Source organism: Malaclemys terrapin, chromosome 2, assembly GCF_027887155.1.
Source record: "Malaclemys terrapin pileata isolate rMalTer1 chromosome 2, rMalTer1.hap1, whole genome shotgun sequence".
Lineage (NCBI taxonomy): Eukaryota > Metazoa > Chordata > Testudines > Emydidae > Malaclemys > Malaclemys terrapin.
In genome coordinates this window covers 118441133-118467697 of record NC_071506.1, presented here as the reverse complement: position 1 = coordinate 118467697, position 26565 = coordinate 118441133, and the positions used below count along the sequence as shown (strand labels likewise).

The following is a 26565-nucleotide window of genomic DNA, read 5'->3' as shown; positions in this document are numbered from 1 at the left end:
TACTATTTTTAGCAGAAATTGCCCTATTTATTTTATCTTTATTGGTTCAACTCCGTAGGTTTAAATTTCTGTATTAGATGAAGAAATCATCCATCATGTTTCTGGTCCTTCTCATTCCTATTTTAAAGATTAAACACATTAGCCTTCCTACACCCAGCTTCGCTCTAGTGTTTATATTTGGTAGCCTATGTGTGTGTTGTGCATAATATGTATTATATGCACGACATTAATATTGTACACCTTATCAGGTATAAATCCATGGTAGGCCCACATCTTGAATACTGTGTGCAGTTGTGGTCGCCCCATCTCAAAACAAGATTTATTGGAATTGGAAAAGGTTCAGAAAAGGGCAACAAAAATGGTAAGGGGGTATGGAACAGCTTCCATATGAGGAGAGATTAATAAGACTGAGACTTTCCAGCTTGGAAAAGAGATGACTAAGGGGGGGATATGATAGAGGTGTATAAAATCATGACTGGTGTGGAGAAAATAAACAAGAAAGTGCTATTTAATCCTTCTCATTACACAAGAACTAGGGGTCACCAAATGAAATTAATAGGCAGCAGGTTTGAAACAAACAAAAGTAAGTATTTCTTCACAAAATGCACAGTCAACCAGTTATGGAACTCTTTGTCAGAGGATGTTGTGAAGGCCAAGATGAACAGGGTTCAAAAAAGGAACTAGATAAGTTCATGAAGGATAGGTCCATCAACGGCTATTAGCCAGGATGGGCAGGGATGGTGTCCCTAGCCTCTGTTTGCCAGAAGCTGGGAATGGGCGATAGGGGATGGATCACTTGATGATTACTTGTTCTGTTCATTCCCTCTGGGGCACTTGGCATTGGCCACTGTCAGAAGACAGGATACTAGGCTGGATGGACCTTGGGTCTGACACAGTATGGCCCTTCTTATGTATGATTGCTGGGTAGTTATGCTAAGTCGCACACTGTACTCTGTATTTTGTTTTCCCCAGAATGCTCTTCACACTTGTTCACTCACGCTAAGGTATATCCCATAACACTTTGCAAGCTGAACTCTGCTCTTGGCTCATACAAATACATAACCTGACAGAAACAAGATGTATGACTAATAAGTCCTGGTACAATTAAGAAGTGCCTTCATGGACACCTGGAATGAGGTATCCAAAACAAAAATAAGAAAAAAGTACAGGACAGTGTAGAAAAATCAGTATAAGAAACTGGTAGAGACTATTGGGGTTATGTATAGAGTGCCTTTAGCTTGTAAACAGCCACAATTACAGATAATCTTGAGTGCATACTTTGGAATCAGACCTATGCAAGGTGAATGCTATGAGTGGTATGTATGTCTCCTTTTTATTTTGTACTGCTTTCCCTTTGACTAATAAACTGACTATGCGCAGCTATTTGCACTCAAATATTTTTGAACCGCGAGTGTAGTCAGGTAATTGGCTATATCTAGTCAAATTGCAAAATGGTGTAGAATTAGATCAATTAGGTACTTTTTGGACATAGATAATCTAGCTATAATAATAAAGGTACAGACACCTTTTTTTGTATAAACAGATTACAGTACATGCACTGATATATTTTATTACCCTGCATTATTTTGAAAGTTGTTTGATTGGAGAGAACTCCAGACTAAACCTTTTCCTGGTGATATACAGGATAGATCAATAGAAAAGAAATTATTACAGTTAGGAGATTAGGAGTACTTGTGGCACCTTAGAGACTAACAAATTTATTAGAGCATAAGCTTTCGTGGACTACAGCCCACTTCTTCGGATGAAATTCTCTCTCCCCCCACATGATGTCAGCCTTTTCCTTCACATTGCTGTGTAAAGTAGCAAATATGGATGAACTCCTGGCCTTCTGAAGTCTAGGATTTTTGCACTGAAATCAGTGGAGTCAGGATTTCATCCAACCTTTTTAAAAGCAATCTAAACCAAGCTACTGTACTCTGAATCAGAATTTGGTAACTATATCCATGATGTCTCACAATTTGCTAAAATGGATACCAATAATTAGCTTGTATTAATAATGGTCTATTCCATCTGAGGATGCTTAGACCCACCAATCAGTTGAACTGCGAGTCTGCTCTAGAAATTATTTTGGAGATGTTTGATGGTCTGTGTTATACAGGCGATCAGGCTAGATGATCACAATGTTCCCTTCTGGCCTTAGAATCTATGAAAGCAAGACTTCTATTAACTCTAAAGATTAGAGAAATAATCAAATTTCAGTTTGACAGTGCAATTCTCTCAAAAATATTGTTAAAATACAGTACTAGTTCTCTCCTTAAGAAAAGGAGTTCAGAACTGTCAGCTTTTGGGGGGGAGCGGGTGTCTACTTGCAAACAGAGCTGTCCTTAGGATTTATGGGGCCCTACACAGTATTATTAAACTGGTGTCCCTATGCCCCTTGCTCTTATCAACACAAACATAAGCTTACAGTATTCTACAGAGGTGTGTAACTATTATCTCCCTAACACACACACACACCCCTGTATACAGCTGGACACACCCCTTTATACAGTTGATTCATGGCGTTCAAGCTCCGGGAGGGAGAGGGAGGAGCGGGGACCAAGCGTGCTCGGGGAGGAGGCGGGAAAGAGGTGGATGGAGGCTTGGGAGAAGGGGTCAGGGGGGGTGGGATGTCGAGCACCCCCCTGGCAAGATGAAAAGTTGACGCCTATGGTCCCGGTGCTGCCCCAAATTTTCAGGTGCCCTACATAGTCGCATATGCCTAAGGACGGCCCTGCTTGCAAAGTAAGTTAAGTCAGCCACAATAAACAGAGGCAGAGAGAGCCATTCCATTCCCCCATGCCAAATCCTGGCCAGGCAAACAAAGTAGAAAAGTTTTGCCTACAGATATTTCAAGGGCATTGGGGGAAACCAGAACCCTTGTATTCATCCTCGAGAAAGCCCAGGGCATCTGTGCAGCCTTGTCATTCCCATGTCTGGGAATTTCCTCTTTAAGATGGTGATGATGTTTCTTATGTCATGAGAATGGGTATCTATACTGTAGTTTAGTGCAACACCATCTGAAGATGGAAATTCAGATGCTTCAGTGAATATTCTTTGGTACTTAATATTTTTGTTCTTCAGAGAAACAATTAACAGCTCACTACAGAATTTCTGTGTCACAGTATTCTTTAGAGATGCTGATGCATACATAGCTATTTTACAAGTACTGGGTAAACTGTACATTTCCTTGAACAGGAACTAAATAGCTCCTGAAATTTAGTAGTTCTGCTTTCATTATGAAAACTGTGTGTCAACTTTTATTAGGTACCAACTATTTCTCCTACAAGGAACTGATAAACTCTACCAGATTCGCCAGCAGAACCTTGAAGCTTCTTGAAGTACAGCTATGCTAGGGGGTTGTTCACAGACCTTCCTCTCTCCTTGTGCCCCACACTACTTACCTGGTCCCAATTACCATAGCATTGGAATGCCTGACAATCTTGAGTGACTTTATCCTCGCAGACATCCCTGTGATGCAGTGTTCCCTCTAATTTTTCCCACATATGTGCAGAATGAATTTTGTTATGTGACACATCACCTACATACTGGTGCACATAAAATTCATGTGGTGGAGGTGGGGCCGAGGGGTTTGGAGTGTGGCTCAGGACTGGAGCAGAGGGTTGGGTTGCGGGAGAGGGGAGGGTTCTGGCTGGAGGTGCAGACCCTGGGGTGGGGCCAGGGATGAGGGGTTTGGGGTGCAGGCTGCCCAGGAGCTACAGCAGGGAGAGAGGACTCCCCCAGCTCTCTCTCCCTGCAGCAGCCCCAGGGGGGGGGGGAGGAGGGGAGGGAAGGAAGAGGTGCCTCTACCCCGGCTGCCGAACTGAGCCCCTGTGTGGGGCTTAATAGGCAGCTGCATAGCCGCACAGTTTAGAGGGAAACTTAGTCTGTGAGGTAGGAAAGAATTCTGTGCACATTGCACATGGAGACTGAGTCACAGAGATTAACTGACTTGCCAAGGACAACACAATAGGTTGCAACAGGTACACCTCTACCCCGATAGAACACGACCCGATAGAATATGAATTCAGATATAATGTGGTAAAGCAGCGGGGAGCCCTGGGTCCTTTAAAGCACTACCTGAGCCCTGCTGCTTTACCGCATTATATCTGAAGTCGTGTGGAGACCCGGGCCCTTTAAATCACCGCCTGAGCCTGGCTGCCGGAGCCCCGGCAGTGATTTAAAGGGCCCGGGGCTCTCTCCACAGCAGCTGGAGCACCAGGTCCTTTAAATCCCCGCCAGGGCTCTGGCAGCCAGGCTTGGGCGGTGATTTAAAGGGCCAGAGGCTTGAGCCGCTGTGTGGAGCCCCGGGCCCTTTAAATCCCTGTCCGAGCCCTGCTGCCAGAGCTCCAGTGGTGATTTAAAGGGCCCGGGGCTCCCCGCAGCGGCCGGAGCCCTGGGCCCTTTAAATCACTGCCGAGAAAGCCAGTCCAGTCCGGCACGGCATACCGTCTCTTGCCAGTACGCCGTACCGGACCGAACCCGATATGCGGTCTCACCTATAAGGTGGTGAGATTTTTTGGCTCCCGAGGACCGCATTATATCGGGGTAGAGATGTACCTCACTACAGGATGAAGCTCTCTACAGCAAAACATGCAAAACTAAGGTTTTATCTTCACTGGAGATTTAATCCAGGTTCAATCATGAATTTTCCCCTTAACATGTTCTATGTTCACACATCAATGCGCCTCTATTGCTTCTAGACAGTGAGGTGGCCACCTCGCTATGAGGTGGACCCCCAGTTAATTTATCTTGTTTGCATTGTAGCTAACCTTATGTTAGCAATACACAAGGGCCATAGCAAATCAACAAACATCTATGAACCCTTTTTAAAAAAAAAAATTCACGTGGAGGCGAGGGAGACAAGGTGGGTGAGGTAATATCTTTTATTAGACCAACTTCTGCTGAGGAGAGAGACAAGCTTTTGAGTTACCCACAGCTCTTCACATCTGGGCAAGGCAGTCTTATGATTTTTGATCTTTTGAGGCTGTCAGTATGGCATTTACCCACTGAGTTCAATGTGGCTACGCAATATGTAAATCAGGGAAGAATTTAATCTTTGAAACTAGAGCAACCTTTAAGAAGGGTACAGTTCTCCATTAGCTTGTACAGATCTTACCTCCTCTTCCCCGGCCTGCTGGCACTTATGTAACTAGTGATCCGGTTTTGTTGGTGTGGTTTCTCATGACTCCTCCCACAGCGGGGAGGGGGGGGGGGGAAGCAGGCGTCAGAGGAAAGGGATCAGCCCTGGCTTGGTAAAAGAGCTGAAGCCAGACAGCAGTGGCTCGATCTTCCTGGAGCTAGCGTTCTGTGAGTAGGTAGGTAAGAGCACTTTCACTGTGTGTGTCTTTAACCGGAGACCAGATTTGTGTTTGTAAAGGTTCATTGAGTTACACCTAGGTCTGCCTGGAATCCGATTCTCTTTATTTTTCCTGGACTTTGGGGTATACATACTGGATGTGTTAGTGTGTAATAATATTAATATCAAGGACTTTGGGGGTGATGAAATGGGAGAGGAGGGGGAATATGTGACTCTTCGATTGTCTTCTTTCAGCAGACTTCCTTTGCTATTGCCGAAAAGGAAAAGTTAGTTTCATTTTCTCACCCTCTTGTTGTAGAGGCCGATATTTTTTGCAATCTCTTACCAAATGCTAATGGTGGAACAAGCCTTCTATATCCCCTCCCCCTGCTCCAGCTCCCAGCGCATTTCAGCCTCCTAGACAATGGTAATATCTTGTATAATATTTAGACAAAGTTTCGCTCTTGGAAACGCATCCGCTCCTGTCACAGGAGGTTTTCAGACACGATTGTTGTGTCCTGATCCCTCGATTCAGTTGCTTTTTCTGGTGTGCTGCCAGGGCTTGAAAAACTGGCCCACCGACTCCCAGCCGAAGGAGTAAGGCTGATTCCCCCCCGTCAGACACGCCTTAACCCCGGACAGCTGCCTGTCATTCCCTGGGACTCCTTTAAAGCGGGTAGGTTAAGTGCGGAAGCGGGTGTGCACTGTCTCTAACAGCCACCTCGCCCAGGAGTGGCTCCGAACTGTGTCTCTCTGCTGGGCGGAACTGAAGGGGAGCGTGCGCACGGGGTGAGTCCCCCAGTTTGTACCCTTGTCCCGGACCAGAGCTGGGGCTTTCTATGCAAACGACGGTGTGATGCGATTAAAGAGTTCTCGACGCCTTGCCCGGGGGTTGTTTGCCCGAACAGTGACGAGTATATTTCATAAATAAGTTCATCCACTGGGCTACCTCCTTCACTGCTTCCTTTCGGTGACGGTCTCTGTCTACACAAGGCAGTAGTAGAGGAAGAGGATTTTTAATCTCCTTTTCTCCTCCCACCACCGGCCAGAGGTGGGGAGCACCCCGGCCCACTGCCAGCACAGGGTTCTGCTCATTCTTCCTGACTGGGAGAGTAGTGGGGATTTCCATATCCCATTCCCATGCCGAGGATGGGAGGGGGAAGTGGGGAGAATTTTCACCTCTGCCCCCACACTCCTGGCACTTGCTATGTGTACACCCTACCTGGGTTTTGGTATTAAAAAAAAAAAAAAAAAAAAAAAGTGGGGCCCTCATTTATAGGGTTGCCAGGTGTTGGGTTTTCAACAGAATGCCTGGTTGAAAAGGGACCCTGGTGTCTCCTTTCAGCACCACTGACCAGGCCGTTAAAAGTTCAGTCAGCAGTGCAGGCAGGCTCCCTACCCGGCTCCACACAACTCCCAGGAAGTTGCCAATCTCCCTCTGGCTTCTAGGCAGAGGGATGGCCCAGTGCCAGCTCAGCTGCTCCCATTGGCTGGGAACCACGGCCAATGGGAGGTGAAGGGGCAGTGCCTACAGGCACAGGCAGCACTGAGAGCCATGTGCTCGCACCTCCGCTTAGGACCCAGGGAGATGCCAGCAGCTTCCCGGGAGCCACCTGAGGTAAGCACCACCTGGAGTCCACACCCCATCCTGCACTCCAAACCCCTCATCCCTGGCCCCACCCCAGAGCCTGCACCCAAAGCCGGAGCCCTCACCCCCCTGCACCCCAGCCTGGATCCATCTCCTGAACCCTGAACCCCTCATTTCTGGCCCCACCCCGGAGCCCGCATCCTCCAGCCCAGAGCCTGTACCGCGTCCCAACCCCCTGCCCAGTGAAAATGAATGAGTGAGCAAGGGTGGGGGAGAGTGAGCAGGGGCATGGCCTTGAAAAAGGGGCAGGGGAGGGGGCAAGGGTGTTTGGTTTTCTGTAAATAGAAAGTTGGCAACCCCACGTATTCAACATTTCAAGAAATGGGTGCAGGACACTAATGAAGCATAAAACATGATTACTCCCCTGAAGGATTGGGGCAAAACACAGTGACGGGGTGTGGCCTCAGGATAAGATACACCTCCCTTTGAGTAAGAGGCACTGATTTGTGGGTGAAGTTAAGGCCACATGAAGGCACCCCGACCATTCCACCCACATGATCCAAGCAAGACTGGAGGACCTTCAATTTATGAAATAGGGAAGTCACTAGTGCTCCCCAAGAAACAGAGAATTACTGTTTTTCTACATGGTTATTCACTTCTGGTCACTTCAGTAGAAAGTAGAATAATTGACATACCCCAAGAAACCACAAGTCCTTCAACATAATGAGCTCTAATCTATGTCTAGTACAGGGGTCGGCAACGTTTGGCACGCGGCTCACCAGGGTAAGCACCCTGGCAGGCCGGGCCAGTTTATTTACCTGCTGACGTGGCAGGTTCGGCCGATCGCAGCCCCCACTGGCCGCGGTTCGCTGTCCCGGGCCAATGGGGGCGGCGGGAAGCCGCGGCCAGCATATCCCTCAGCCCGCGCCACTTCCCGTCGCCCCCATTGGTCCAGGAAGGCAAACCGCGGCCAGTGGGGGCCGCAATCGGCCGAACCTGCCGCGTCAGCAGGTAAATAAACTGGCCCGGCCCGCTAGGGTGCTTACCCAGGCGAGCCGCGTGCCGAACGTCGCCAACCCCTGGAGTAGATCCTTTATGAGGTTTCAGATTAGTTATATGAAAACTGGCATTTAAAAAAAAAAATCTCAGAACTGAAGCTTAAGTAATGTCTTGAACACTCAAATAATTGCTTTGGTGACAAGAAATTTTAGCTTTGGATCTTATGTTTTAACAGACTCAATATACTGTTGTCCTAGTAAAAAGAGATCACTTACCACTGACCATAGCACCAGTGAGAATCTCTCTGAGGAGGACATTGTGCATGTCATCTGAGGTGGGGAGGAGATAAGAAGTAAAGTTCAGACTGCGAGAGGAGGACAACTATACTGAGTTGTCAAACAAGGAACTGGGTTTACAGAAAAATAATCTTACAGTTATGCAACATCACTCCTTGTGCAGCCACACCTAAATGTATAACTTGCATGTCCACCTTATGAAGTGTTGTAGCATTGGGGGTTTTAATGTAACTCATTTGTTCCTCATGGAATTTTGCTTCCTTGGGCTGAAATTCATTCACATCTAGATGCTGGCAAAAGAGGCAAAAGTCTAATTTAAATCCACATCCTCAAAAAGGCATTTAGGTGTCTAACTCCTATTGAAATCAATGGGAATTAGGTGTCCATATACCTTTTAGGATCGGAGCATGTGCGTATAATCCCAAAAGGTACTAAGTATCTTCCACGAGACACTGAGTACCCTGGACTCCCATTGCAAGAAGTCCTCAGCACTTTACAGAATTTGGTCCCTAGTTGGTGTTGGCCCTCAACCAACGTGTATTTCATTCTTACAATTTCATACAAGTCCTGTTTCAACATTTAGGATTGTTAATATTGAAACAGTTACATATTAGAAAATATATGCCCAGTGTTCTATTTTATCAAAGTGACTATTTGCTGACCTGCAATTACTTACATTCATAAGTGATTTGGGACAGGATCAGGGCCTTAGATTGTAAGCAATTTGGGGTAAAAACTGTCTTCACTCAAAAAGAACGAGGAGTACTTGTCTCTAAGGTGTACTCACAAGTACTCCTCATTCTTTTTGCTGATACAGACCAACGCGGCTACCACTCTGAAACCTGTCTTCACTCAGGAAGTTATACATTACTTAATAGAACAGTAATTCCAAATTTCAACAGAATTGGTGTAGTTTTAAAGGCCTGATTTTCAAAAATGTACATACAGTTCTTGCATGTGCATACTGGTTATGTAGATGAGAAATTACTAGTTAGATATATTCTTGACCAATTGCATGTGCAAATGCCTGATTTAGAGAGGTAAGTTACAGTAGGTGTGCAGTTGTGTACATACATTTTGAAAGTCAGGCTATGAAATAGCACAGGGCACTGCATTCCCTGCATCATATTAAGTATGAATTGTTCTGCTGTAGAAGGAAAAAAAAAGGACCCTAAGGGCATGAATTCATTTCTTGGTAATACAAGACCGTGAATAGTGTTTGTGTTTAAAACTATATTTTTAGGTCTACCCATATATCGTCACTTGAGTTAGGATCTTAATGTTATGGGTTCATAGATTTTAAACTGCATTTAGTCACATGTTTACATTACATGGCATTTCTTTCATTTCAGTGAAAGGATTCCAGTTTTCTCGGGGTGGGGATACTGTTTTTCTAAGCTACACACTTTGCTATTTTCCTCCCACTGCATTCTTTGAAGTAAAACTTTAAAATGATATTACATCTGACTTCCAAAAGTTTGCCTTCCAACACCTGAATGTGGTAGGGCAGCAATGTTCACTCCATTTCATACATGGGGAACTGAGGCAGAGACGCAATATTGCCAACATTAAATGTTCAAAAGGCATGAGTCAGGGCTAGCCTCCCGCTCCCTGCCCCCCCAAAAGAAATGATTTTAGAAAGTTAACATTGGATTTTTTTTATTTGCCTTAGGTTGCCTACCCCTGAGCTAGAGTATGAGAAGATGGATCATTTGATAGTTTTGGGTGTCAGAAATATACAATACAAATACTTTGTCTTCATATAGCAGGACCTTTTATTTAAGGATCTTAAAGTGTTTTTACAAGTTTAGTTAAGCCTCACAGCTCCCTTATGAGATCAATGACATGCATACCATATAGCAGGGGTTCTCAAACTGGGGGTCAGGACTCCTTGGGGGTGACAAGGTTATTACATAGGGGATCATGAGCTGTCAGCCTCCACCCCAAACCCCATTTTGCCTTGAGCATTTATTGTGGTGTTATAAATTAAAAACACTTTTTTATATATTTAAGGGGGGGGGGCATGCAGAGGATTGCTATGTGAAAGGGGTCACCGGTACAGAAGTTTGAGAACCACTGCCATATAGCCTGGCCCATATACCAAAACTGATGGCCACGTATGGCAGGAGCTTACCTTCCATCCATGTGAATGCAGCCATTGCCCAAGTTTCCTTGCTTGTAAGATAGCTCTCCAACTAACTGGAACTATATTCTTTCAAAGTAGTGACAATTGATAAGAGAAGAATCTGATGTAGATACATTCTATCTTCTCTTCTTGGGCCATAGGCTCTCCCTCAGGATTCCATGTCAATCCAGCAGCACCCCGCTGATGGGCCCTCAGGGAATGATAAATTCAAGCATAGGTCCTTTGACAGAAGAGCAGGCATTAGGTGTAGCAACACACTCTCCCTTCTTCTCTTTCCCCAAGTTTAAAGGCCAGATAACCACAGGCCAGCATTGTCAGCATTTCACAGTTTGTTTAGCCACGTTCTAGACACCCACTCACTTCTCCCACTCCTTAATGCAGTTAGTTTCCTGCTGCCTTAAAGGGCTAATCTGCTGCAGCTGCTAGCAGCCAACCCTTGACAACAATACCCTGTTCCCAGGTCTGTGTACTTGGGCTATTATAATCATCCAAACCTATTAATTAAGCCCCTGGCCAGGGTTTGAGGGAGAAGAAAGCAACCTAGCACAAACCCAGGTAGTCTCTTAAGTCTTGTCTTCATTACAAAAAAGAAAAATAGGTGTGTTCCTAACTCAAGTTAGTTAAATGCAAGGTAAAATCCTAGTGAAGACAAGACAGTTTGTAGTTTCCACACAAGTTAGCAGGTGGAGTTAAAGTTTAATGTGAAAATTGTAAACTGCCTTGTCTTCACTAGGATTTTACCTCTTCTTAGTTAACTCAAGTTAGCTAGCGCAAATAAGAGCACGCACCTTTTTTTTCCCCATAGTGAAAATGAGGTCATAAGGTACACTTTTACTCAGCTGCCTTTTCAGGCCTTTTCATCAGCTCTTAACTGGCTTTTTCAGGCTTTTCTCAGACTGTTAGACTGAAGAGACTAACAACTCTGTGACTTTCTTTATGGTGTATGCAGGGATCCTCACAAGAAGTCTTGCTCCTGTCATACTCTCCCTTTGTTCTCAGGGAAAGGGGCTACTTCTATTCCCTAGCACCCTCTGACAGCCTCTAACTCCTATCAACCTGAGACTATATTTCTCAGAATTCCAGCCATTCTAGATTGAAACTGGGGTAGGACTGACTCTTAGCATGTCTTAGGGTACGTCTACACTTACCGGAGGGTCCGGCGGCAGGCAATCGATGTTCTGGGATCGATTTATCGTGTCTGGTTTAGATGCAATAAATCGATCCCGGATCAATCCCGGAAGTGCTCGCCGTTGACGCCGGTACTCCAGCTCGGCGAGAGGAGTACGCGGCATCAACGGGGGAGCCTCTCTGCCGCGTCTGGACCCGCGGTAAGTTCGGACTAAGGTATTTCGAATTCAGCTACGTTATTAACGTAGCTGAATTTGCGTACCTTAGTCCGAAGTGGGGCGTTAGTGGGGACCAGGCCTTAGAGAGCCAGCACACCTTGTTGTACTGTGAAAAGAGAAACTTTCTTCTGCGCTTAATAAACCACAATCTCTGTTGAGGGTTTGCACTGTTTACAGAATGTTAGTTCATAATTCATGAGTGTGTTAGGGCAGGATCCTGAGGCTCTGGGACTGGTGATCTGAGGGGTGTGACAGAGCAATAAGAAACAGTGCAATTCTGCCACCTTTACTCACATTGAGTAGTACCTTATTCCACAAGTAGTCCCATTGATTAGGCGCTAGGCATTTTTGAAAATCACACTGTGTCTATCAGTATCTTTAGGTGCCTAAATACCTTTGAAAAGCTGGTCCTTAACTTCTCTGCTCTTCAATATTCTCATCTATAAATAGGGGTAATAATACTAAACTGCTGTACATTACAAGCTGAGAACTAATTAATCAATGTTTGTACAGTGCATTGAGATCCTCCAGTAGAAGAACAAAATACTATTATGATCTAAATGTTAGAGTGATAGTAACTCACCATAAACTACCAATTGTGATTTTTTGGACCTGATTCTATGAGATGCTGCTTGGTTGCCAACCTTCTAATCAGACAAAACCGAACACCCTTGCCCCACTCCTTCAAGAGCCCACCCTGCTCTCTCCACCCTCCATCGCTCGCTCTCCTCCCCCCCCCCCCCCCCCCAGTCACTCGCTCATTTTCACTGGGCTGGGAGGGTCCCTTTTTGACCAGGTGTTCCGGTTGAAAACCGGACACCAGCAACCTGAATCAGTTCTGAGTTGGGCCCACTTACCTATCATTTTGTGATGCTGATAAATAAACAAGATACCATGTTCCTGTGACAGGGTTCCTAGGGTGCAGCCTGAACTATAGGACCGCTGAGCCCTCTTGTCCCACCAACTTGGGGTATCCCTCTCACAATGTGATGCTTTGACAAGTACCTGTTCTTATACAGGTTCTGACAGGTACTGTTCTTATACAGACTTCCACAGGCAGGGACATACCCAACTGAGTTACATGAATGCTTCTCCCAGCCAGTCATGAATATAACAATAGAGAGGCTCCAGCCAATTCCCCCCAGCTTGGCACCCAAAAACTGTACCGTCTTGCCCTAGTCAGAAGCCTGACTAGTGTAAATTCGTTACCCATTCCCCCCTCCCCCCAATATGGAGAGGACACAAACTAGTCTTTGTAAACTGAGGTGAGATTTCCCAAGCACTTCAACCAAAACACACTGTTTTAGGTAAAATATAAAACAGATTTATTAACTACAGAAAGAGAGATTTTAAATGATTATAAGTAGTAAGTGTAGTGATCAAAGTTGCTTACCTAAGAAATAAAAGGAAATTCGCAATCAGTTCTATAAAGTGAGCAGGATTTGAATCGAGCAGTATCTCACCCTGATAGATGGTACAAACAGGTCATAGATCTTCAATACACAGGCTGGAGCTCTCCTCCAGCCTGAGGCCCCTGTCCCCTTTTTCAAAGTTTTTGTCCTCCTGACACGTTTCCAGGTGTTGAGTTGTGGAAGGGTGAGATCGAGTCATGATGTCACTTCCCCTCTTTATAGTTTCTTCCAGCTTGCTTGTGACATGGGTGTCCGCCTCCATTAGTCAAGGATTCTACATTGTCTTAAATGCTACCTCTGAGAAGTCTCCATTGTGTACAGTTCCTGGAATAGTGGATTCTCTTTAATGGACCATCAGCATGTCTGGCTACTCCACTGTTGTATCTGAAAGGCCGGTTGTGGCTGTTCCCAGCCTCACAATGTATTTGGGTATGACACACATAGAAAAAATTCATAACTTTCCATACAATGATAGCACATACGATCCAACAGGATATTAATGTCCAACAGATCAAGGCTTTTAAAATGATACCTCACAGGCATACTTTGTACAAAACATATCATAATTATATGACAATGGTAAATACGGGGGTTCCAGGGTGTTTCTTTGAGGTACACAGTGCCCCAGGGCCGAGATCCTCAAAGGTATTTAGGCACTTAACTCCCATTTATTTCAGGGGAAGATAGGCATCGAAATGCTGTACCTTTGAGGATCTGGGCCAACCCGCATAACTAGATCTTCATTTACTGTGACATGAATGTTGGATGATGACACTTTCTTTGTCTTCTCTCTTCATGTTACAGATCCAGGAGTATTGTATTTTTGTAAACCCTAAGCTCTTGGAGGCTACAAAGATGTCGCTGGAAGATATTCACATGAACACGCAGGACTTGCTGCAGAAGGAAGAACTAGATGCTGGAGGATTTGGAATGGTTTCTTTATGTTATCACAAGAAATATGGGCTTGTGGTATTAAAAACAGTATATACGGGACCCCAGCGCACAGAGTAAGTTGGAGAGAGGGGGTTGATTCTCATTTACGCTAAGGCCCCTTCACTGTGACAGTGTAAAGGGGCCTTATACGTACACCCATTTTGTGGCCCTTTTACACTCCCAAAGTAGTGTAAAGAGATCTTAGGATAAATGGCAATTCGGTGCAGAGAATATTTTCAGGATGGATATAACGTGTGCAGCACATTGCATAGTGTATACTTAAGCTTCAGTTCTGATTTTTTTTTTTTTTATTTTTTTTTTTTATTAAATGCAGATGATGGAGAATGTGTTCTACATTAGGACTAAGTGTGATTTATGGTGATTATGTGAGTGGAATCTGTTATTAGCAAATTGCATTTCATTACATATTACATGGACTGTGCAGCGAATTCATCTTCACTAGCTGTCCTGAACTATTATGTACTATCTCTATGTGCAGCATTGCTGTGTTCCACCCAGTTGCTGTGATCCCTGCATTGCACTTCTTGCCTCGTTGAGTGTTGTAAAGCATTTTTACTTTATTTTAAAGGGAGGCAGTGTTGCCTAATAGATAGAGCACTGAACTTGGACTTGGATTCAAATCCCTGCTTTGCCATAGCTATCCTGTGTGACGGTGGGTGAATCATTTCCCTGCTCAGTGCCTCGGTTTCCCCATTTGTAAAATGGGGATGATGATACTGATCTCCTTTGTGAAGCAATTTGCTACAGATGAAGAGAGAGATTATATAGCATTTAAAATCTTTGGAAGAAAGATGTTGTATGTGGATATTGCAGGCACCAGTAGAACTTTCCACTAAGGTTTTTATTTTTTCTCCAAAGCTAACCTTTCTAAAGCATTGCCTCATCTTTATAATGAAGTTCTCCATTACCTGGGAATTTAACAATTTCCACATGGAGTCCTTAAAAGCAAATAAATTCTTGTGTGCTTAAATGAAAGCAAAAACTCAACTGGGTGGCACTTTTTTTAAATATGTAAGTGAAAAACAGAATCAGGCACTTAACTGGAAATGTCCAGTTAGGAGTAGCAGGAAAACAATTTCTGTTATTTTAACTAATGCTGCCCAGGCCAACAGCCAGGTTTGAACCCCAGCACTACACCATGACGAGCGGGAGCCTCTGTCCTTTGAACTGAAGGACTAACAGCTTGGGGTCAAGTCCACTGCATTTAATGCAAAGACTCCATTAACTTTGGGTCAGGCCCTAAGTCCATTAGCTGGGAGCAGTAGTAGAGTTGTAAACCTCTTATGTGGACCAACCACTAGAAAGACACAAATACCCACATTCTTCTAATTCGGTATAAAAACTGAACTGAGACTATGGAACAGTTCCCAGTTTAGTTTTAAGAGTGCAAAGTGAATGAAGAGACTCTGATAGTCCACAGACTGCTGCCCGCAACGCTTTTCTCCCCAACCTTCTGACTGCCTTTACTGTTTTTCTCTCCTCCATCTCAAATCCTTAAGTTTATTTTTACTTAAAATGTTGTTCAGAAGCCTTAAAAAAGCTCCTAATTGAGCCTAGAGCAGCTGAAAGCAGCCCAGCCTCTTCTGTATTGCTGTAGAGTGACACTCAAGACTGGGAAGGGGCAGTTTCCCTTTGAATCACAGCCTGGGAGAGTGCTAGCACACAACATACTACAGGGAAGCTGCTACTTCCTCTTGCACTATGGCCACAATTCTTTTTCTTCTCACTAACTTTACTCTTCCCCATTTAACACAATGCTTACAGGGTTGTTGTTGTTTTTTTTAACAGTCCTCGATGAGCTCCTAGCTGTGCGCTCTTGAGTGATGATGCAGATCACCAGCTGACCAAGCAGAATGTGGCTTTCGACAATCAGTGTTGCAAGCCATTAATCCATAATAACAAGGTTTATGAACATCCAGTATCCACAGTCAGTGCTTAATTTGTGCCTGGGCTTGCCGGGCTAAGTCCTGGCACCTCTAGGCATGGCAGTTCATAGCCCTGGCACCTCTGGGTTCCCAGGCAGAAGCCACTGCTCTCTGGCCACCCAGCTTTGAAGGCTGTGCTGGCACCAGCAGCAGCGCATAAGTAAGGGTGGCAATATCCATACCGTGCCACCCTTACGTCTGTGCTGCTGCTGCGGCAGTGCTGCCTTCAGAGCTGGGAGGCCAGCCAGCAGCCACCGCCGCTCTCCGGCCACCCAACTACTGCTTAATTTGTGCAGCTCTTTCATGACAAATTAAACACTGTCCCCAGCCATAGTTGGATGATCCCTCTGTAATAAATCCTGTCTGAAATTAGCTTTTAAGTCAGTCCCGGAATACTAGCACTTTACTAAAGAATCCTAGGCCTTGTCTACACTTACAGCACTAGCGCTTACTCCCATCAGCATAGGTACTCCACCTCCCTGAGGCACGGTAGCTAGGTCGACAGGAGAAGCCCTCCTGTTGTCATAGCACTGTCTACATTGGGGTTTAGGTCAGTGTACAGTAATTGTGTCACTCGGGTGTGGCGCGACATAGTTATACTGACACCAGTTGGTGACTAAACCCTACGTCTCTCCATTCAAGTTCCTGCACTAACTATCCAAAGCCCTTCTCTTTCTTTTTCTCTCTGTCTCCCTCTTTCCCTGTGTGTTTTAGGCATCTCACTTATGGATCCTTCAACCAACAGGACAGTGTTTCATAAACTTTTGAAAACTGAGCCCCCTGTGGGAATATGAAACTAATTGTGCCTCCGTCAGCTCCACCATCTATTGCTAAAAGCCTACCCCGCTTTTATAATGTTATGAAGTTAGATTGTATTTCTAACTGCCTTCTTAATTTTTTATATTAAGCAATGACTTACAAAGTATATTCATTGGCATCTGAGTTAGTGCCCACTGAGATGTTCATACCTTTCACATTTATTGTTTCAGACTGTCTGCAAACTCCAGCAGATATAACTGCATCAGTTACACTTGGGTCATGGTTTGAAAGTTTTGTTCAAACCCACAACAGCTAGAGGCTAATGTTTTTTTAAATGAAAGTAGAGATTCTATAGAACAATGGTTAGGTCTGTCTGTGTCTCCCCTTCCCCTGGCTAGTTCTTCATCCCCACAGGCGAGTGCATAGAGCACTCTGGAAAAAGCAATTTTAAAAGATTAACTTGCTTTGAAATTCTAACTACATTATTATATTTTTAGCTATAGAGAAGTAGTCTGTGTTTGGTATCTTACTGTGTCTGTAATAAATTAAGCCAATTAATAGCCATGTCCTCAAATATAATGTAAACCATTTTCCAAAATTCAAAAAAAAAAACAACCCGTTATTGAAGGCCTAATTTTCATCAAGTTTGTAAGCAGGCTAGAGACATGCAAGTCAGGGACCTGCATACACCCATCCAGCACTGCATATACAAAGCATGTATACCTGCACACTTACTAAAAATCAGGCCCTAAATTAAGAGTATGTGAACAGACTAGTTAAGTTGGGAATAGATATAAAAGTTACTAGGCTAGAGGCTCAGATAGTATAAACAGAATTCAGTGGATTTAAACCAGCTGAAGACCTGGCCCACCTTAAAGAGGTCATGAAGATGGACTTACTTTTCTGGCCATCACTTTCACTATGAGTCAACAGGATATTTATGCCTTACTATGCTCTTACCAGTCTGATACCTGTACACAATGTAATCCTGTAGTTTCCATTTCACAGATATAATGCTTCCCTTCTTGAAGAAGGCAAGATTATGCGCAAACTAAGTCACGATCGGGTGGTGAAATTACTAGGCATCATTCTGGAAGATGGGAACTACTCTCTGGTGATGGAGTATGTGCACAAGGGAAACTTGATGAAAGTACTAAAAACAGTGAGTAGTGAAGTAAATAATCTCTCATACGTGCATTCATCAGTTATTATTGCAGGAAGCTGATACTGCTGTATATCTTAAAAATCACTTAGTGGTTTTTCTGGTCTTTTAAGAGATTTTACTTTATGCTTTTATTTGGCAGAAAAAAATAATCAGTGATTTGCTTCATGTAAGCTTTGGTTTAGGAAGGTTACAGGTGAAATGTTGTTTATACCTTATTCATAAGGGGAAGTGAAAGCAAACTTTCCAATCAGGGTTGATAAGAAGTGTGAAAAGGACAGGATGTGGTTTTTATTGCCAAAGGAAATAACTATGCATAGAATCTTCAATTTCTGATCCCCTTTTTCCTGCTGTAGGGCCAAATGCAGCCTCTGCCTCTACAGGTACAGCAGATTCTAAAAGCAGCAGAAGGGACAGGAGATTGAAAGGTTATTTATACCCTGTGCACTCTAGGATGTCTTTCTCCATGGCAGGTGGAGGGGGTTGGAAAGATGCCTGGGAATGGCTAATGAATCTGCCATTCTGTGCATCCAAAGGCCTACTATTCCTTTGGCTTATCCATATAGTGGTGCACAAAGTCCTAGTTGTTACTAGTAGTGGGCTTGAGTACTGGCAGCAGAGTACCCAAAATGTTGCTCTGGTACCATGCTGCTGGGTAAAATAGTCTTTCCCACAACCACTCTGACCCCCTGCTGTATATCCCCTTTAATTTACACTGTGTGTAAGTAGGGCAGCCTTTAACCCCAGTGAGTTAGATCTTGGATCTAACGTAGCAGTAGCCTTTGACAGACTCATTCGAGGCTTTTAATCATTGGGCCAAATTCTGCCCTCAGGTACATGCGTTCATTTCCCACTGAAATCTATGAGAGTTGTGCGGATGCATCTGTTGAGACCCGTTGAAGAGTAATCATAGAGGGCCTGTGTCTGATCTCAGTTCCACCAGTGTAAATATGGAGTTACTCCAGATTTACTCTGGTGCAATTGAGTGGAATCTAGGTCCAAGAAGGACTTCAGTGATTTTTAATTCCCACTTTGAGCAAAGATACTGTGGGAGGCTGAGGGGGGAGCCTTTTAAAGGCCATTTGTTTCATTTTATGATGTTCTATGCAATAGTTTTGATAATTTGTATTTCCTGTTCTTTATTTTAGTCCACTATTCCCTTGTCTGTGAAAGGGCGGTTCATCTTGGAGATCATTGAAGGAATGCTTTATTTAAATGAGCAGAGTTTGGTACACAAAGACTTGAAACCTGAAAACATCCTTGTAGACGATGACTTTCACATTAAGGTACTATTAGAATTTAAACACAGAACACTTGTGATTTGGGCCATAGAGTGCGGCTCCTGCTATATAGGCTGGAGTTTATCAAGGATTAATAACCTAGTAGTCCAGTGGGCTGTCAAAAATCAAATTTTAGTAGCCCAGTTTTTAAAATGTGGTGGCCCACCTACAAGCTGATCCTGAAATGTTCATTATCTGTCTCTGCCAAAAGTATATGGGATGGAAAGTAGAGAGAAAATACTGGTTTTGCTCACTTGGTTATTTTAGTCATTAATTTATTTACAAGTTATTAATTTTAGACAAACCTCAACAAACACAACTTGAGAAAAAAACAGAAATACCAGAACAGCACATCAAACTGCTTTATGGCAAATATCACACCTTTGTTCCTGTCTCATTTGTGTTTTCTCTTCCTGCGCTTTCCCTCTTCCTGCATTTTCCTTTTTTAACCTTTTATTTTTGTGTGTGCTTCTTTCCCTCTCTTCCTTACTTTTAGATGTCAGCCAGCAGCTACAGAAGAAAAGCAGTGACACAGACCTTCACAGAAGTGTTTTGTGGGCCTGATCCAAAGCCCATTTGAAGTCAACTGAAGTTTTTGTACTGACTTCAGGTGCTTTGAATCAAATCCCCTATTCACGGTGCCTACTGCTGAGTAAATCTGAGTAGGATCTACAGCAGCCCATGTCTTTTGTCCTGTGGACATATGTCCTGTGAAGATGAACTACTGAAACAGTCTCCCCTGTCATTACTTGCAGTTATTTAATGAGCCCCTTGTAAGGAAAGCTCTGTTGCTTGATATATGTCACTTGTCATTAGCTCATGTGACATGACAAGTCTGAGCTAACAGCAAATGAAAAAAAAACAACTTTGGAGCATCCTGCAGAGAGGATAAGAGAAGCTAACTGCAGAGACACCAAATGATTAAGTCCCCATCAATACTGCATATGTAATTGGATAACTAATCTTAATATTTGGTCTTGTTTACATGGATGGAACCAAACCAAGTGCTCATAACCATGTTACAGAACCCCATTAAAGCTCTGAGGCCAAATTTAGAGATGAGTCAGATTTGCTCTGAGCAAGTTAGGTTAACATGGTGGTTAAAGCAACAGCTGGTGACCAGTCTGCACAAGGTCCCCCAACACTGCTAACATCTGTAAGGACAAACCAGTGTTCTAGAGAAGATTGGGCCTAAGGGAGTTAGATAGTCTGGTTTGGTATAAGTCTCCCACAACATGCATGCACCTCCTTACCAACATGTAACTTATACTCACCCATACATGTTATACATCACTTCTGAATTTGGCCTACTAGGGAGCTACAGGAAGTCTAGGGGACACAACGTTTATTAATAGCTACTTATCCGTGATGAATTTATTCACTTAGGGCTAACAAAAATCCCCAAAGTATTACAATGAAACTGAAAATCTAAAATTATAAAACGTTAAAATACTTATAAATAAAAATTAAATAGGACATACACCATTAAACCATATATGATCACCGTATAACTTGCCTTTTCCTTATTTTAGTAGCTGCTCATGCAAATAGAGCAACTGCTCGGATCATAGTATATTGTCAGTTCTTAACAGTTCCTAATCTGAGAGGGCATAAAAAAAGGCATCTGGGACAAAAACACGGAGAGCCATTTTGACCTCAAGTGGCAATACAGGTTATAATGTAATAAATAATGCCCGAAGCCTCATGGACAGAGGTGGTTACATTTCTCGGTGCCAGTATATCGGCTTTCTAAGTAAGTGGTCTTCATTGATTGAAAATGGAGAACTCTCATGGCCCTCCTTAGCAAGTTATTACACAAACTCTCTCAATATCTGGCATACCCAAGAGTCTTTTTAACATGGAGGAACCAAGGTGACCTATTTGAAATAGAAATCACTACCATATATATTTGCTTATTAATATCTTCTGTTCTCGACCAGATTATGGATTTCACATTTTAAAACTTAAATCTAATTATTTCCAATTCCGAGAAACCTAGAGAACGCAAATTTATGTGAAAAAGTCCTACTGAGCCGTTCTGCTAAGTCTAACCTTGACAAATGCTATGGGTGCATGCTATGAATGCAAAGCCAAAAATTAATATTCCTATATTGCACTTTGGACAGAATAGAGTTCATACCTGTCACAGCTCTAAGAGCAGCTGGGGTATTATTTGGGAGACCAAGAATCTTCCTGAGAAATTTGTTCTGAATCACTTCCAGTCCCGGGGGCAGTGGGGATCATTCCATCCCCATATTTCTGTGCCATATAAAATCCAAGCGCCATACAAAATCCAAGTCTCAAAATACTCTTAAAGACTGGTGCAATTAAGTGGCCCCCAGGAGTCCAGGAAATATGTAACACAGCTTGCATTGAATTTGAGGCCTTCTTTTGTTACCGGAATATGTTTATCCCACAAACAATTTTGTGTGAATCAGATACCCAGATAGGAGAAAGAGCTAACTTGTTCACTACACTGCCCATTGATCTTCCATTTATGAAACCTCTGTCTCTGACTAAAGACTGTTACTTTAGTTTTCAAATAATCTATCAAGAGGCCCTCCCGTTGACAGTATAAACCAAATTAATTTAATAAACGCTTCAGTCCCAATGGTGTTTGAGATAGAACCATGTTGTCGTCATAGAATAAGACAAAGTGATTCATAATTGCGGGGGCTTGAATACTGATGCCCTTTTAATGCTAAAGCATCATTGATTTAAAAAGAAAAGGGGCTAAGAGACAGCGTTGTCGAAACCCCTTTATAATTGGGATGGAATTAGTTAATTCCCCATCCGGGCCTATCCTAATCTTAGCCACTGTGTATCTGTTTTGACCGCCTCCACTGGGATGAATTTCACCCTGAACTTCCATTCTCTAACATGATTTTAACCCAGTTTGGTCTCATCCATATAAGCAAAGCCACATTGTGTTATAACATGGTTGGGCTATAACAGTGTCTCAATATGTTAAAATTCAATGTGTCTCAGTTGGCAACAATATTTGATTCAGGCAACAAATTCACAGAGATCTTTAAAATATGATTTAATTGGCCCTCTTTGGTTATACTTATTGAAGAGTTTGAGTTTTCAGATAAGTCGTCATTTCAATAAATATTCCGTCATATTTAACAAACCTTGAGTAATATGTGAAACACTTTGCTCCACCTCTCCCCTTTATTAGCCACATCCTCCATTTTCAGTAGCTCTGATTTGACCTGTTTTACAGATTGCAGATCTTGGCGTCGCCTGCTTTAAAAACTGGAGTAGACTGACCAAAGAAGAGACCAGCCGGCAGAGGAAAATCAAGAGCAATTCCAAGAGCGCATCCAGGAGCGCCGCTGGCACTCTTTTCTATATGGCCCCGGAGCACTTACTCTCAGTTAACACAAAACCTGTGGAGAAGTCAGATGTTTACAGTTTTGGCATAGTGCTCTGGGCAATTTTTGCCAACAAAGAGCCATATGAAAGTAGGTCACTTGAAGAGACTTGTATTGCTAAATGAGTTTGCTTTAAGGAAGCTATAAAACTAAGACTTATAATACTTAGTACATAACATTTTCAAAATGTCCTATAAGCATTAAACAAGTTATTGTCTCTACTCAAGAATAGCTCTTATTCCTCAACTGGTGACCAATAATTGGTACAGCTGCACCAATACTGCCCTTTAAGGGTGGACAAAGACATGTAGAGGTTTGTATTGGCGGGGCTAATTGAAGTTTATCCCTACTTGAAGAAGCAGTAAACCCCAATTAGCTCAGTTGGTACAAACCCTGGCTTGCCTTTGTCTACACTTAAGGATCAGCATTGATGCAGCTACAGCAATTGTTGGCTACTGATTGCTAAATTAGGGCTATTTCCAAGTATAGACAAGGCCTAATTAATCCTCACAGTGCACCTATGTTGTTGTCATTATCCTGGGGGGAATCTAAAGCAGATGGATTAAGTGACTTGTCCAAGGCCATGGAAGGAGTCACTGTCCAAGGCTGGGATTAGAATTTAGAAATTCCTAACTTCCAGTCCTATGCTTTGACCACTAGACCATTTCTCTTATCGGTCTTAAGATATATCAAAGATTTGGTGGAATCCCAGTTTGTAACATCCATAACACACTTAAAATCAGTTCAGTTACAATATAGCAGATATAGGCACATTTTACTTCTCCATACTGTATTTGTTTCCTTTGATGAATTTCCTGTGAATGTTAGTGAGTGTTGGAAACTCAGAGCATTGCTTGGAGCAGGTTAGGACTGGCCACCAAAATACAAGCTTCCCCACATAACTCACCCAGTGGCACTCACATCTGACCTGCATCATCCCTGCTATTGCAATTCTGGATCTCATCTGAGCAGAAACTGACATTTCTGACAAACTGTGTGGTGGTTCTACATGATGTAGACAAATAACCGCTAAACTCATATTACTTGGAGGTTTAGTCACACTTTAATTCTGGCTTCCAGAACTGAAAGCAGTACCTCTCGTTAGGAGTGCTTCTCTTAACTGACCACGTATGATAAAGCTGGTGTTAGTTTCTGAAATACCTCACTCCCAGGCATTGGTGGTGATGCTCTGTCATCCTCCTGAAATCCAAACAGACTGATTCCAAGTTTGGAGAACCATTTCCATTTTAAACCCTTGTTGTTTTCCATTTTACTTAGGCCTTACTAGATTAGTAAAACTCTAGAATCTGAATGAATGCCCTAGTTGGGGATGTTTACTAGTAAAATGACTGGTTTCTGTTGGATCCCCATGTGTCATAGATGCTACTAAACTTATCAACTATTAATTCCTGTTCTCTATAACTCCCTTCCCCACTCCACACCCACCAACACCACCTTTGTTTTTCTCTCTCTCCTCCCCTTCTATATACTTCTGTTGCACTAATCACATTTCACCTGGGGGATTATAACCTTCTCCTCTTGCCATGTTGATACTACACTCCACTTGACTGTACTACACTACACACTGCATTAACTGCCTGTTACAAACCCGTTTGTGCTGAAACTTATACCAGATACTAAAATACTAAATACTGGCTAGGCCAGATTTTCAAAAGGCAGACACAAGTTTTACCTGCAGCATTTGCACTTAGGCCTGGATTGCACTTACAAGCTAGGTCAATACAGCTACTTCATTTAGGGGTGTGAAAACTCTATGTCCCTGACTGATGTAGTTACGCCAATCTAATCCTGGATGTAGACTCAGCTATGTTGACGGAAGAATTCTTCCATTGATGTAACGATTGTTGTTCAGGGAGTTGGACAGAAAAAACTTCCATCAAGATAGGCTACATCCACACTATAGGGTTATGTTGCTACAGCTATGCAGACATAGTTATGCCGGTATAGTCTCTGAAATGTAAACATACTCAGAGTGTTATGTGCACTAATCTTGCGTTTGCTCACTGGTCACCTACTTCTTAGTTATGCTAAGTTCTGCCACTGAGTCTGGAAGGGGCCAGAGAAACCCCCAGGAGAATCCTTCCAGTGCAGTGGGCCTGCTTCGCTGGTGGAGAGCCAGGACGGCTCCAGGGTTTTTGCCACCCCAAGCATCTGGGAAAAAAAAAAAAAAGAAGAAGCCACGATCGCAATTGCGATCGGTGGCACTCCGGCGGCAGCTCCACCACGCCACTTTCTTCTTCGGCAGGAATTCGGCGGCAGGTGCTTCCCTCCGAGAGGGATCTGCCGCCGAATAGCCCAACGTGCCGCCCCTTCCCCTTGGCTGCCCCAAGCACCTGCTTGCTGGGCTGGTGCCTGGAGACGGCCCTATGGAGAGCTGGCTTAAGGGATACTTGCCAGACTTGCTCCCAGCCCCTGGCACAGACGGCCATGGGAAGCAGAGCAGAAGTTGGAGCAGGCTAAGGGCTGCTCTCACTTATATTGGTCACCAACTAGGCCCCTGAACAGCCCTGGAATACAGGAACAGTAAGATGGCTTAAAACTGCCTTTGAGGCCACATCCCTGTTTTTACTCCAATCACTAGAACAGAGCAACTGAAATTCAGGCCCTAGGGGGTTCAGTTCCGTAACTCTAACTCCTATTGAGTAAGAGATACTCATGCAAGTAACTGAACTCACAGTAAATACTACTCATCACGAGTGAGGGTTTCAGAGTCAGGTCCATAAGGTAGGCATTTTCATGTGCCAGCAGATCTGTGGGTCTAAATGAGACACTTTCTTTGCTGTTTCTAGGAGATGACCTTTCATGGTAGCAAAACCCTGTGATTAGGAGTCTGATCTGAGATTTTGTTTTTCAGATGCTATAAATGAAACACACATTTGCTTTGGCATCATGAATGGGAACAGGCCAAATACAGATGATATTAAAGACAGTTGTCCAAAGGAAATTATCGACTTAATGAAGTACTGTTGGCAACAAGAGCCAGAAAATCGGCCGACCTTTTCAGGTAAAATACTGCTTCAGGATTATTTTTGTTTTGACATATCCAGTGTTTTAAAAAATAAGGAAGAATTAAGCTCATTTTGCCATTCAGAAAGGTTATGATTTTTGTTTGTAACAGGCTTGTGTGTCTTAGGTTTCTTTTCAAAATAAAAATTAATCTTCTCATACACACAAGAATGTCACTGTAATGCCCTGTCACTCAATCCCAGTTTCTGGCAAACAGAGGCTAGCCATTCCTGCCCATCCTGGCTAATAGCCATTGATGGACCTATCTTCCATGAATCTATCTAGCTCCTTTTTGAACCCCGTTATAGTATTGGCCTTCCCAACACCCTCTGGCAAGGCGTTGCAGAGGTTGATAGTCCATTGCGTTAAAAAATACTTTCTTGTGTTTGTTTTAAATCTACTACCTATTAATTTCATTTAGTGGCCCCTTGTTCTTGTATTATGAGAAGGAGTAAATAACACTTCCTTATTTACTTTCTCTATACCACTCATGATTTTATAGACCTCTATCATATCTCCCCTTAGTCATCTCTTTTCCAAGCTGAAAAGTCCCAGTCTTATTAATCTCTCCTCATACGGAAGCCATTCTATACCCCTAATCATTTTTGTTGCCCTTTTCTGAACCTTTTCCAATTCCAATATATCTTTTCTGAGATGGGGTGACCATATCTGCATGCAGTACTCAAGGTGTGGGCATACCATAGATTTATATAGAGGCAATATGATATTTTCTGTCTTATTATCTATCCCTTTCTTGAGGATTGCCAACATTCTGTTTGCTTTTTTGACTGCCGCTGCACATTGAGTGGATGATTTCAGAGAACTATCCACAGTGATTCCAAGATCTCTTTCTTGAGTGGTAACAGCTAATTTAGACCCCATCATATATGTATAGTTAGGATTATGTTTTCCAATGTGCATTACTTTGCATTTATCAACATTGAATTTCATCAGCCATTTTGTTACCCAGTCACCCCGTCTTGTGAGATCCTTTT

General features: G+C 43.3%; 1 protein-coding gene across 4 annotated transcripts in view; it reads left to right on the top strand.

The window, feature by feature from the left end:
• Positions 1–26565, top strand: part of RIPK1 (receptor interacting serine/threonine kinase 1) — a 52136-nt gene that overhangs the window by 7651 nt on the left and 17920 nt on the right. The window contains exons 1-6 of one of the 4 annotated variants that reach the window (XM_054019019.1): positions 5235–5318; positions 13891–14093; positions 17733–17886; positions 19035–19172; positions 22393–22633; positions 25419–25568. In XM_054019019.1, coding sequence (XP_053874994.1) covers positions 13942–14093; positions 17733–17886; positions 19035–19172; positions 22393–22633; positions 25419–25568 — 835 coding nt within the window. In that variant the 5' untranslated portion in view covers positions 5235–5318; positions 13891–13941. Of the gene's footprint in view, positions 1–5234; positions 5323–5863; positions 5976–13890; positions 14094–17732; positions 17887–19034; positions 19173–22392; positions 22634–25418; positions 25569–26565 lie in introns of those variants that run through there. The other 3 variants (XM_054019020.1, XM_054019021.1, XM_054019022.1) reach the window with 3 other exon arrangements.